The sequence below is a fragment of the Trachurus trachurus genome (genome assembly GCF_905171665.1).
Source record: "Trachurus trachurus genome assembly, chromosome: 12".
NCBI lineage: Eukaryota > Metazoa > Chordata > Actinopteri > Carangiformes > Carangidae > Trachurus > Trachurus trachurus.
This window is the reverse complement of record NC_139908.1, coordinates 16086235-16100044: the sequence shown is the minus strand read 5'-3', so window position 1 is coordinate 16100044 and position 13810 is coordinate 16086235. Positions and strand designations below refer to the sequence as shown.

Genomic DNA, 13810 nt, shown 5'->3' with positions numbered 1-13810 from the left:
CGCACACACACACGGAGCTCGGGCTCGCCCCAAGCTTTGAATATCCCGCCCGCTCGATAACGACCAATCAAATTCGTTTTCCTCACTCGGGTAAACTCGTGTTGCAGCTCGTGACAACTCGGCGCGACAAACAGGACAAACGGCCATTTCTGTACACCTTTAAGTAAATGTCACCTTTGAGAATTATAAATAACCTACGTGTGCTATTTTAAAGACATTGTTGGGGTGTAATCGTTACGGCTTCATGCTCTAAAGAGTCTACGACCTAGACGAAACCGGAAGTGGGTTTGTAGTAGTGTTTCATTCCGGATGTAGAGCATCTTTGCCACAGTCGAGCAAGTTCCTGGGAAATCAAAATAAACACAGCACACATTCACTGTCACTGTCTGTTGCTAATGTCAGTGAAAGCTGGATCTGTAGCTGTTAGCGACGACCATCCTGCTGTCTCATCATGCCTCTGAAATATTGTTGCATATACAGCGTAGGAGTTTTTTCTTTGCTGTTTTTGATTGCAGGCATTTCTATGGTCTTGTCTAGCGTGTTTCCACATTTACTGGAGTCACTAGTTAAAAAGGTAAGCATCTTTATCCCAGCTAAATTAACGTTTTATAACATGCGTTAACGGCTGACAGTCCGACAGCCAGCTACGTAACTTTGGACGTTTTGGTTACTGCTAATGTTAGCTTAGCTTGATTTGACCCAGAAGCTGTGTTTTCGCTTCGCCTCTGGGGTTCACCATGGGGTTCACCCTTCTTTCTTTTTATTTATTTTTTTATTTTAGCTCCTTACCTCAGACTTTGAATGTTTTACAAATGACTCACATTTACAATGTATTTTCAGACAACTCCCCAGTCGTATGGTGGCAGCTGATGTCAATACTGCCATAGACAACCTGTTAGTCTGGTCAATGCGCTAACTGTTACAGTATGTATTCTGCTGTCACAGGGTTATTGTTTGGTATATTAACCATAACCGCCTTTTTAGCACGTACAAGCATATGCAAACATTGCTAACGTTAGCGAATATACTATTTCTAACACGAATATAGTTTGATGCAGCAGTCATGAGGACATTTTAAATGTTTTTACAATTGCAGTTTATTTTTGTTTCATTTTATTTTCATTCACTGCCTTTGTAAGTTACCACTTTCAACCTATGGAGGACATATAAGAAAGTTAAAGTTACATTAATGCCTATGTAATGCTTATAAATGCAGAAAAGAGGGACTTAATATTGGTAATAAAAAAAAAGAAATCACATGTCTTTGTTCTTATATTCAAAGCAGCAGCAACTGGATGTGTAATACAGTTTTTTTCTGTTATTTTAATTTCACTTCCCACATTGTGGTAACCTCACCTTATGTGGTGTTGTACAACACAATATGTGACATTTAAGTGTATCATGTGTCACAGAACTCACTAGGAGTTGCTGATGCATACAGCAGTGGTGAATGTCATAATGTTAAGACACCTTAGTCAGCAGGAGATAAATTGTCACACTTTTTGTCTACATTACGAGACAGACAACCCACTGATCTTTGTCCCCCACAGGAGGTAGTTCTGAAGAATGGCACAGATTCATTTGAGGCCTGGGAGAGCCCACCAGCGCCTATCTACATGCAGTTTTACTTCTTTAACCTGACCAATCCTGAAGAGGTGCTGGATGGAGAACGGCCTGCTGTGGTGGAGATTGGGCCGTACACATACAGGTAATATCGAGTAGGACAAAAGCTTTCATTTTCATTTTCTATTCAAGAGGAGACATCACAGTAAAAAGACAAGACAGTCATTCCTAGAGAAGGGAATGAGGAACGAAAGCTGTTGTCCCCAAAGTCCTTCCTCCTAAATACAAACTGACAGTTAACACAAGAAGCCAAATTGTCACATTATTAAAAAAGAAAGAAAGAAAAGTCACACACATCCAGTCAATTACTGCTTTTGTTGTGAGCTTGAAGGTTTTGTGTTCCATGTTGTGGGCAAACATTTTGCAGTCAGACATTTCATGAAAACAAAGTCATCCCTCAAGGTGGTGTTGCCAAAACACAGATGATTAGATTAACTAAAGAAACTACCCAAATATACTCAGTGCAGTGGAGCACATGACCAAACAGTACATTATAAAGTACAAGACAAAATTCTAATCTACAAAGACTGTAAGTCATAGATTTGGATGTTTTTGAGTGGTATTCTTCCCTTATGTCACCAGTTGAGAGAATATACTGCAACAAAGTTTACCATAGTAAATTCAGGTTTACATGAACAGTGTGATCACAGTGCATCAAAGCTACCACACAAAGACTTCATAGCCATCCAAAAAATGTTTGGAATGCTTTTGTCCAAGCTTTCTTTTTCAAGCATTTATTGGATTTTTAGTTCGCCACTGTTAATAGTTTATAAAAATAGAGTAATTCGAAGATGTGCTTTCAAAACCACATGTTTTTTATTTTGCCATTACTTATTTACTTACTGTCCTTTTGTAACAGTGACAGTTTGCAGAGGGAGATACAGAGAGATAGTAGTGTGACACTGTCTCTGGCTAGATTGAAACAGCTTGTTTGCCTCACCAATGGAAGACAGTAGCTGTGTTAGAAGTCAGGATTGCATCACTGAGATATTTATATTTATCCTTCCTCATTTCTGTAAAAAAAAGAAAAAAGAAAAGGCATTTCATCCTGTCAATTCAGCATTAATGTGACTTACAATGGCCTTCTGTGACCCATTTACTCACCCAGTTCATTTGTGCAGAAGTTAATCCCTTTAACCCAGTTTTGGTAGACATCTTAACATAAAGGTTTTTTTTTTTTTTTAACTGATTTATGTTGACTGAATTAGTCAGACTGGAAAGATCAAAGATTTAATGATAGAATGCTGTGTTATACTCACTTTCCTGATTAAATAGATGTGGGTTTCAGACAAGACAGAAGGGACTGAACTTAAAGGAAATTTTGAAGGAAATTCAAGTATCCAGTAGTGCAGTCAGACATACATATAATATAAGGGCATAGTAGAGAAAAATAAAACAGAGATAAGAAAAGTAAGATAAAATATACACTAAATACATCCATATAAAGTTATGTAGAGCTCTTTGTTATGAAATAAAATACAAAAATAGAATAAATAGAAAAGACTGTACCAAATATAATTTGCACGTACTTGTTCTCCTTTGCATCATGTCATATTTAAGTCGGATCATTTTGAATGTAGAATTTTATGATCATTTTACTTTAAAGGTAATTGGCTTTTTAGGAATTGTTGTCATGTCTAGTTGACTGTTGTATCTTTGCACACAGAGAGTACCGGCCTATGGAGCAAGTGCAGTTCCAGGATAATGGCACCAAAGTCACAGCTGTCAACACCAAAACCTACATATTCCAGCGTAACATGTCTCGAGGTCCAGAGAGTGACCTCATCAGGACAGTCAACATCCCTGCTGTGGTGAGCCCAAAAATCATGAGTCACAGTATAGTCTGGTCATATGTCATGTCATGAGTCAGTGCAGTTTTATCCTGGGGTGTTGGTTCTGTTTCCTGGTGGCAACATACCAATGAGGAAATTGTGTTGCACTTACACTTTATGAGTTCGTTGAGGGTTATTATGCGCTCCATGTGACCGTAAGAGGCACAAGTACTGGCAGGCTGGTACTACAGTAGAAGGCCATTAGTGTTTTGTCTTCTTAAAAAGTTCCATGGTAATTTTGACAACCACCAAAGCCAGCAACAGTATGGTCTGAACAGTGAAAGTAAATTGACACAGAGATGAAGCAGTTTAGTCAGTATGTTTTCTATGTATTTTTTTTTTTTACTTTATCTAATTATCCTAGTCTGAGTGGATAAAAATATAGCAGCAGAGAATCTGTTGCAGCACAGACTGATACTGTAGTACAGTATGTTCTGCTGTAATGTGATGTAATAATGTGAACTGCCCTATAGAATATGTAAAATGTTACTCAAGTTCAATGATTACCTGGCATTTTGTATGGAGCTTATACAACATTGCACTTTACACAACAGTTTGTCTTTAACAACCCACCCTTGTCTTTCCCCTTCCCCTTTACTCATAGACGGTGATGGAGAGATTCAAGGATGAGCCTTTTCTGGACAGTTTGATCTCCTCCTACATGAAGACCTATAATGAAGGCCTGTTCACCACCCGCACAGTGGGGGAGCTGCTGTGGGGATATGAAGATGCTCTGCTCAAAGCCCTCCATACTTTAAAACCTGACCTGGATGATGTTTTCGGACTCTTCTATAAGGTTTCATTTAACAATTCAATTAGATATTTTATTCTTGATTCAGGCTGGATAATTCATGCTTATAAATAAATGAGTTCATAGTTGCACAGTTCTTTTTTTTTTTTACAACCACACAAATTAAAGATGTTCTGTTTTAATTGTATATAGACCCTCACGAGACCGGCTATGAGTGCTTTTTATTGAAATACGTATTTTTGTCTTACAGACCAATGCTTCCAATGACGGTGAATATGTTTTCTACACTGGCCAGCAAAACTACAAGGACTTTGCCAGAGTAGATACATGGAATGGTGAAAGGTCAGTGTCTCCACTCACCTGCAACACAAAACCACCCTGTTAATCCAATCAGTGCACATTTTTGATCACATAGAATTTAAATGGATGGATAACAATTCATTGTGTTGGGCTTTGTTTGTCATTTTATGATAAGATCAAATCAGTCATATCACAGCTGATGTAACACTGTGTCTTGGACTGTCTTCTAATAATCAATTAAAGGATTATTCAAGCTAATTAGTTAAAGTAATTCAATCACGTTGTTATCTTTGCAACAGAAAACAGCCAATACCACTCACACTCACTCACACCAGTGTTGATCCTCTTTTTTTTGCTCAGACTGTCTGGGTTTCAGACTCTGCTGTTAATCTCTGTCAGGAGGGTGGAATGACGATCTTCCCTACATGACTTGCTAGCTAACTGACAGCGCTAGCCAAGTTCAGTGTCGCTCTCATGCAGTAATGTGTTAAATATGAATCTACCGCCAACAGAAGGTTAGCTTAACCTAGCTTTGCTTAGCAGAGCACAGTGACCCCACCATTCCTTTAACATACAAAGTGCTACTGTTCAGGAAAATCAGCAGCGGCTTTAGTCGATCTTCTCCTGACCTAAAATGTTCTCAGTCTTGATCTAGACCAAACCAACACTATTAAAGACACATTTGTTGTCTCAGAAAATGATTTAACATCCTTTAGTCAAGTTTACAAAGGAAAAATTATGAACTGCTTGAATGCTGGGTCATTAAAAAAAAAAAAAAAAAAAAACCTGAAACACTGATGCAAATAGAAACATTAACAGCTGAATTTTGTGCACCCATACAGCACACTGAATTGGTGGACCACTGATGAGTGCAACATGATCAATGGAACCAACGGAGCGTCTTTTCATCCCATCATCACCAAAACTGAGAAGCTCTACATGTTCTCCTCTGATCTATGCAGGTGAGTGTATCTAAATAAGTTAAAGGGGTTAGCTACAAGTTTAATGGGGAGCATACATCAGTCCGACTGCCCAAAAGTCCGACGGCTCATTTCTCCGACTACCCATTCTACAGTGTTAAGGTTAGGTTTAGGGTAAGGTTAAGGGTTAGGGCTACTTAAGTCGGAGAAATGGGAGGTCGGACTAATGGACGCAAAAATAAAGAAATGTATGGTCGGAGAAATGGATAGTCGGACGGACGTCATGCGCCCGATCTGGCCCCCCCCCCCTGAGCTCCGACAAACGTAACATCAACGTACTGACGCTGTTGGCGCAGAGATCATTTCATGTCGACGTTGCCAATGTAACCAGATGTAAATATTTATATATTTTGGACCCGTCAAAATGTATAAAACAATTATTTCTATACTATGAACATTTTTTCAGTAAAATTATTACTTTTATTCTACACCCCTCTAGACATTCTGTGGATGTGTTATTTTTGGAAAATTAATTGTTTTGATGAAAAAGTTGTAGCTATAACCTATGTTCAGTGAGATGTGAGAAATACACACCTGGCCTGACTCGGCAAAGAAAAATGGTTTCTCTTCAGTCATGCTATGCTAAGAATGCCCCCCCCCCCCCCCCCCCCCCCCCCCTCCTCCCGCATTATTTAGGTCTAGGTTTAGGATATTGAGTTAGAGCTACCAAATTTAGCCTGGCTGGTTGCATGGCTGGTCAGTGTTAGCGTCTTGAATGAGGTCACTGTGATTGTTTAATGCCTGTTTAGTGTTGCTTGAAGCAGCTAATATCTGCTCTGTTTAACTGGTCACACAGCATAACTGTGAGCGCAGCGTTTGCATGTCAACAAACTCTTTATGTGGTTGTGAAAAGACCAGTTTATGCTTTATGAGGCAGTGAAATGTCAACTCGAACCTGTTTGTGCCAAGCAGGTGTTCAGTAAATCTCATCTTACCACAGATTTCATCCACAAAATGAATGCAAACCCTCCCTCTTTTGTTGGACTTCAGCTTCACTGAATTAATTTGTGCCTGCAAAGGTTAACCAGCGTCTGATTCTGTTTCCAAGGTCTCTTTATGCCCTGTACGAGGAGGATGTGACGGTGAAAGGGATCCCAGGGTATCGCTTTGTTCCCCCCAGTGAGGTGTTTGCCAACATGACCGTGAATCCAGCAAACGCAGGCTTCTGTGTCCCTGCTGGAAACTGCCTGGGCTCCGGTGTGTTGAGTGTGAGCGGTTGTAAACAAGGTGAGGAGTGCATTAAGCAGCTGAAAGAAATGACCAAACATGTTTCACATAAATATTGTGCAGAAACCGTTTCATCATGAGTGAATGTAGTTTTTGATTTTTTTTTAGGATTGTTGTTTTTCTGAATCTGCTCAGCTTTTAACACTTGAATGGTTTGTGTGTCCAGGAGCTCCCATCATCATGTCCTCACCACACTTCTACCAGGCAGATGAGAAATTTGTTGACGATGTCTTTGGCATGAGGCCAAAGAAGGAACACCATGAGACTACCATTGATATCAATCCGGTAGGAATTATTACAGCTACATTCTTGAATAAATCATTTGTGTACATGTTATTCTAAGCCTTTCTTTTCATGTTACTGTATGAATATGTTCTCCAAAACACTGGCTCAGTGACAGTAACATGAATTTTAACCACTAGATGGTGACCTATCTCAGTTTTATAACGGCAAGCCAGTGGTTATCCACTTCTTTAAACAGTGGTTAGAAATGAAAAAAACAGGCGTCTTGGTACGGAGCTGTCACCAAAGATAAGCTCTAACAGCTCTTATCATGTATAATAGTAACCGCCTGTGGTAAATTTGTGATAAAGAAAATCAGACTGAAAATGGGGTTGTTGACATGACATGACATTTTCACTGTCATACAAGATAAAAAATATAATTACTATTTTTAGAATGTGAAAGAGACTGTGTTTTACATGAACCTGTTGTGACCAAAGTGGTTTAGCTATTAGATCTTTTTGCCATATCTCAAATCTGGCCTTTTGTATGACTGTTTTAAGCATGGTTTATAACACTTTTTTTTTTAATTAGTTAATTTAAAAAAAATGAATATCCAAAGCACAATTTTGTGTATATTTTAGTAATAGTTATAGTAAATAGCAATCATTTTTTCATCCATATATTGGCTAAAGTGTAGGAATGTGATACATTATTCACTGGAAACCATGTCCTCACGTATGACACCATATTTTAAACTGGGCAATTCCTCTGACAACTTTAATTAGTCGAAGGACCCCATTCAAGGTCATGTTACTGAGGTCCCATGTGAATATTTAACTCCATAATTATGGAAATGTATGCAAATATATCTTGCTAAGTGCTAATGACAGGTTAGTAGGGAATAGCAAGGTCCATTGGTGTGACACCTGTACCGTCACACTGGAGGACAAAGATGTCACACAAGACTACAGGTCTCTTTAAACCTTATTTCATTACCTGAAATGCTTCTTAATTAGCTTTTTTTTTTAAATAAGTATAAAATGTGAGACTTCCCTCTTTCCTTGAGACAAGGAATTGAGGGATATGACTGAAGATTGTGTCCTTTAGTCTGGCATAATATCCTATGGTATGTTTGTTTGTTTTAATCTAAAATATCTTTAAATGTAGTTTTTAGAATAAAGAAGCATTTTTAGCATATATTTGTCAACTGCCCATATGTAGCTGTATATCCTATCACTGGTATGGCATTAAAAGAACTGTGATTCTCGGACTGCCCAAAAAAGAGGTTACAACTCTGCAAAATAAAGTACCTTGTGGCATAAATGTCAGTGGCAACATAGAAAAATCCATCCATAACTATATTTGACAGATATACTGATGAAATCAAGAATAGATTTATTGTAAATTATTCTGTAGGTAATAGTTCATACCTATCAAAGGATGTTTCCTAATAGTTGTAAAAATGAGAGCTAATAAATTGCTCATAATGCATCACACATGTTACAGTTTATTCACTCCACTCCTGGATATGACACCACTTTGAGTACTGACTATAATGACTACAAAGACATATGCAATCATAAAAAGTTGAAGTCTATTTATAAGACAAACTTTTGTTTATCTTTCTTCACAGTATTGTCTTTCTTTGGCAGTCCACTATGATGGTTATATTTAGATTATTTTTTCTTATTGCACAATATAGTATGTAGAGATCTGCAGCGATACAATTAGGAATGTATTGTGTATTGTGTAACTTTAATTTGGGGAGTGAAGCAAAATGTAAAATGGATTTTGTTGCAGGAATATCAAAGCTTAAATAAATATTTCAGGAAGGATTTATTGTAAATTATTAAAAATGCCTAACCCAGCGTGCAACTGTGCACACAAATTCACATTCACTTCTTCTCCTGTGGGTGAGGTGGTAGCAATATAAGTTCAAAAGGAGTCTTTGAACCCGGTAAACAAGCTACTGTTTTGTCTGTTGTTCCTCCTTCATATACTGTAATCCCCACTGTGCCATCACATGAGATCATAGACACTGATCAAAGTCCTTAATACTGAGTCATAAACACTGGGTTGTGATGCCCTGAACATCCTCATGGGCATAACCAAAAAACAAAAAAACAGCGTGATTGCCAATGTCAGGGCGGCTGACCCACCTACCATAAAGATGTATGCAGCAATATAACAGTCACAAAAGTCTGTATAGGTTGGTGATTTAAAAAAAAGCCCTTTGCTGCATGTCCCTCTCTCTGCCTGCCCCTTTCCTGTCTCCCTTAACTATCCTATGATCAATCAAAGGCAAAAAGCCCCAAAATATACTTTTACAAAATGAACTAAAAAAAAAGCCCACATCATAAAGATCTTGAATTTAATCTGTTATGTCTTGGTATTAGTCCTGAAATTGCTATAATTATGCGTTCATGCACAAGGAGCAACAGGTCCGAGGATACCAGTGTGTAGCATGGTGCACTGCACCGCTGAGCTCCTCTTACACCAATTGTCTAATTGTGTTTTGCAGCTAACAGGAATCATTCTGCAAGCAGCGAAGCGGCTCCAGGTCAATGTGTTGGTAGAGCAAATTCCCAACTTCAGGTAATTACCTCATGGACTTCATCAGCGTCTAGTCACTAACAAGCAATTTACATACTTACGTAATTTTTTTTTCTCCTGTCGACACATTGGCTCTAAATAAAGTTGTAATGACTGTATGACTACCTTCGTATGGGTCCGGTTGCCAGTAAGATAATGGAAAAGCAATTTTGCCACCATCATCGTTAAGAATGGACTTTTGAACAGTGCTGGCTCACTTGTTATGCCGCTACTTGGCATTTAATAGAACAAACAGCGAGATAATGTTGAGTCCAGACTTAACAGATGTACACGTTATCATATTTTATGAAGAAAAACTAAATGCCGGACCAAGATATTGTTGTTTGAGGAAATCATTTGTTCTCTTCATGTTATTTTTTCCATTTCTTTGTCAGATACTCAAAACAAACTGAAGTACTCAAAAAAGTACTCAAAATAAAATAATAAATAAGTAATAGGTTAATAGTTACAGGATGGCAGGTGAAATAATGTGATTTTTTTTGTCAGTCAAACAGGAAACGTGAGGACAGTGGTCTTCCCTGTGGTTTACCTAAATGAGGTACAAATACACAAACACACACACACCATCCTGTCAGAGTTATCTCAGTCATGCACTGAACACTATGGTGGTCATGCAGAGAATCTGTACCCTGTACCAGTCCAAGTCCAATCCAGATTTATGCCATGTTCAAAGGCAGTGACATTGACCGTCCATCTGTTTGCCACATATATATTATAATCTGTCACATGTGTCAATTATAAAATAATAAATAATAATAAAAAGTGATACATCTTATACAGTAATAGTAGGCTCTGATTAAGATGTTTGTATTTCTGGTGCTTGGTGTCACTGAATGGTTCAGATATTAGTTTGAAAAGCTGGTATCATCTGTGTAATTGTAGTTCAATTTATCTTTGATATATTTTCAGTATATCCCTTCAATGTTTTTTTGTTTTTTAAATGAAAATGTCTGTTAAATCTGGCCTGGGAATCATTTATTAATTTGTAGGTTTGAATTATTTTTTTGGAATCAAATGCCCTCCTTGAACCGCCACCTTACTGTGGTGGAGGGGTTTGAGCACCCGAATGATCCTAGGAGCTATGTTGTCCGAAGCGGGTCAGACTTGGCAGACCCAAGCATATCGTGAGGGTTGAAGAAAGAGTCCTACCGAGCTTGGCTGGCTCGGGGGACTCCCAAGGCAGCCGATGGGTACCGGCAGGCCAAGCGGACGGCAGCCCGGGCGGTCACGGAAGCAAAAACTCAGGTCTGGGAAAAGTTTGGGGAGGCCATGGAGGAGGACTACCGGTCGGCCTCGAGGAAATTCTGGCAAACCATCCGACGCCTCAGGAGGGGGAAGCAGTGCTCCGCCAACACTGTTACAGTGGAGGAGGGGAGCTGTTGACCTCGACTGGGGATATCGTCGGGCGGTGGAAGGAATACTTCGAGGATCTCCTCAATCCCACTGACACGCCTTCGGTTGAGGAAGCAGAGGCTGAGGACTCAGAGGTTGATTCATTCGACCGTGTCCCACGTGGCATCCTGTGGGAGGTGCTCCGAGAGTATGGGGTCGGAGGCCCTCTGCTGAGGGCTGTACGGTCCCTGTATGACCGGAGCAGGAGCTTGGTTCGCATGGCGGCAGTAAGTCAGACCTGTTCCCGGTGCGTGTTGGACTCCGGCAGGGCTGCCCTTTGTCACCGGTTCTGTTCATTATTTTTATGGACAGAATTTCTAGGCGCAGCCAAGGGCCGGAGGGGGTACGGTTCGGGAGCCACTTGATTTCATCTCTGCTTTTTGCAGATGATGTGGTCTTGTTGGCTCCCTCGAGCCAGGACCTTCAGCATGCACTGGGGTGGTTTGCAGCCGAGTGTGAAGCAGCTGGGATGAGAATCAGCACCTCTAAGTCCGAGGCCATGGTTCTCGACCGGAAAAAGGTGGCTTGCCCCCTCCAGGTCGGGGGAGAGTTCCTGCCTCAGGTGGAGGAGTTTAAGTATCTTGGGGTCTTGTTCACGAGTGAGGGGAGAATGGAGCGCGAGATCGACAGGTGGATCGGTGCGGCGGCCGCAGTAATGCGGTCATTGTATCGGTCCGTCGTGGTGAAGAAGGAGCTGAGCCGAAAGGCAAAGCTCTCGATTTACCGGTCGATCTACGTTCCCACCCTCACCTACGGTCATGAACTCTGGGTCATGACCGAAAGAACGGGATCCTGGATACAAGCAGCCGAAATGAGTTTCCTCCGCAGGGTGGCGGGGCGCTCCCTTAGAGAGAGGGTGAGGAGCTCTGTCACCCGGGTGGCGGAAGAGAATGGATGGATGGATGGAATCAAATGCCGTGAACCCTAAAATTCATTTATGATACATAAAAAGATAGATGTTTCAATATTCAGTTTCTTTTTCTTTCTTTTTTTTAAGTATATTTTTTGGCGTTTTTGCCTTCATTCGACAGCACACAGTGAGATAGACAGGAAAGGGGGAGGCAGAGAGAGGGGGAATGACATGCAGGAAAGGCCTGCCGGACGCGGGATTCGAACCGGAGACGCCTGCGCCGAGGACTGCAGGCGCACCTCCACATGGGGCGGCCGCCCCAACCACTGCGCCACGCACCGCCCCTCAATATTCAGTTTCTCAGTTGTGGTCAGATTTCATGATGAGCTGCTCAGTTATTAATTAAACTCACATTGTAATGTCTTTCTTTGCTACAAACATGAAATGAGACACTAACATAGTTTTCTCTAATAGATTATCAAATACTTTTGGGGGTCAGTATTTGATGTATTTATCTTTTCTCTCACCGTTTCCTCAGAGCGTTGTCATTGACGACAAGTCGGTCTTGAAGCTAGAGGTGATCATTGTGGAGGAGAATGTTGTTGTCAACATCCCATTCATGATCATTGGTCTGGGCATCATTTTGGGAGGAATCTTCATGTTCATGATGTGTCGACAGAAGAACCCTGAGGTGAGTGTGTGAACACTGATCATTTTTCTCATTTGCTCTCGCTAATTTCCACTGGGATGGTGCAGTGAGGAGCTGCAACATTATCCGGCCAAGGTGAATGAAACACATCTGATAAAAGGATCACATTTAACACTTTAATGTGTTTCATTTCTGGTTTGACTTTTTCAGAGCACTGCTGCTGAACGAGAGCCTCTGCTCTCCTCATAGCACCAAACAGGACGTGAAAAGAAGACCACTGTCATGTTTGCAGTATAACTCAACATCTCAAGGGTTCAGTGGATTCGCAGTAACACTTTGACCCCCAAAGTAACAGTTTAACAGTTCCTCATCGTTGACAAGAATTACTCCTTTTAATCTGTGTTTTAAACAATTGGTTTAAGAGAGTGAAGAGAAGGAAATATGTGAAGTTTTTATGCTCTTTGTTACAGGGGTGGGACTAATATTTTCCTCTCAAGACAGTTGTAATGATGCTTAAATTCATCTTTTTAATTAAATTGATTTTATTTTTATTTTTTATTTTTAATGCAAGGCTTTTTGCAGAATAATTTAACTCTCTTTCACAGTCTGATCTAGACTGTTGGACCGTCTTGAGAGCCATCCAGTGATCAGGATTAAAGAGTGTGAGACTGTTGAGGTGACACTAACAGGAGAAAATGTCCTCTTGATCCTCTGTCACATTATTCTTATTTCTGGACATGAACAAAGTCAAACTCTGCAAAATTGCTGGCAGAGTGTTTTATCCGTAATGTGATGAGTATCATTTCTGACGCCTCAAATCTGCTGCTTTCATGTCATTTCCACAGTGGAGGAGACATTTTCAGTGATATCATCGTTATGTTTGCATTTAGCTTTCAGTGGAAAACACAGCGATGCACAGCACATATACTATATCATAATGTGGAATAAAAACCAAATAGTATTTGACGTCAACAGTTTCAGCATAAAGGGAAAGTTTCTTTTTTTATCAGATGTGGATGTTTTGTCTCAATGGGTTTGTTCTCCTAATTCCAATATGTTGGCATGAATGTGTGATGTGATTTCTACGAATATTATAAAAATCAGTGTAAAAGCAGGCACTACTGAACTATTTTTGCCAAGTATATATTGTTTCTCTTTTTAATTGCTGTGATTTTTACCGTTTAATTCTGCACTAAACTGAATGTTATCTGATTTTTTTGACTTATTTAAGGTTTGCGGAGAGATCCTGTGTCTTTTGTCGAGCTCACTCACTCAGATATATATTCAGGATTAACCACTGTTTCAAACACGTCACTTACAAGCTGTGTACCGTTAAATTTTGTTGTGGACTTTGTTTTATACGTGAAA

General features: G+C 40.0%; 1 protein-coding gene across 1 annotated transcript; it reads left to right on the top strand.

The window, feature by feature from the left end:
* The first annotated feature begins 333 nt into the window (after positions 1 to 333).
* scarb2c (scavenger receptor class B, member 2c) lies at positions 334 to 13810 on the top strand. The gene is made up of 12 exons (XM_083983262.1): positions 334 to 574; positions 1551 to 1708; positions 3290 to 3434; positions 4060 to 4251; positions 4457 to 4548; positions 5349 to 5468; positions 6535 to 6713; positions 6880 to 6998; positions 9460 to 9533; positions 10038 to 10089; positions 12332 to 12484; positions 12653 to 13810. The coding sequence occupies exons 1-12, from the start codon at positions 452 to 454 to the stop codon at positions 12689 to 12691; spliced, it is 1446 nt and encodes a 481-aa protein (XP_083839388.1). The 5' UTR covers positions 334 to 451; the 3' UTR covers positions 12692 to 13810.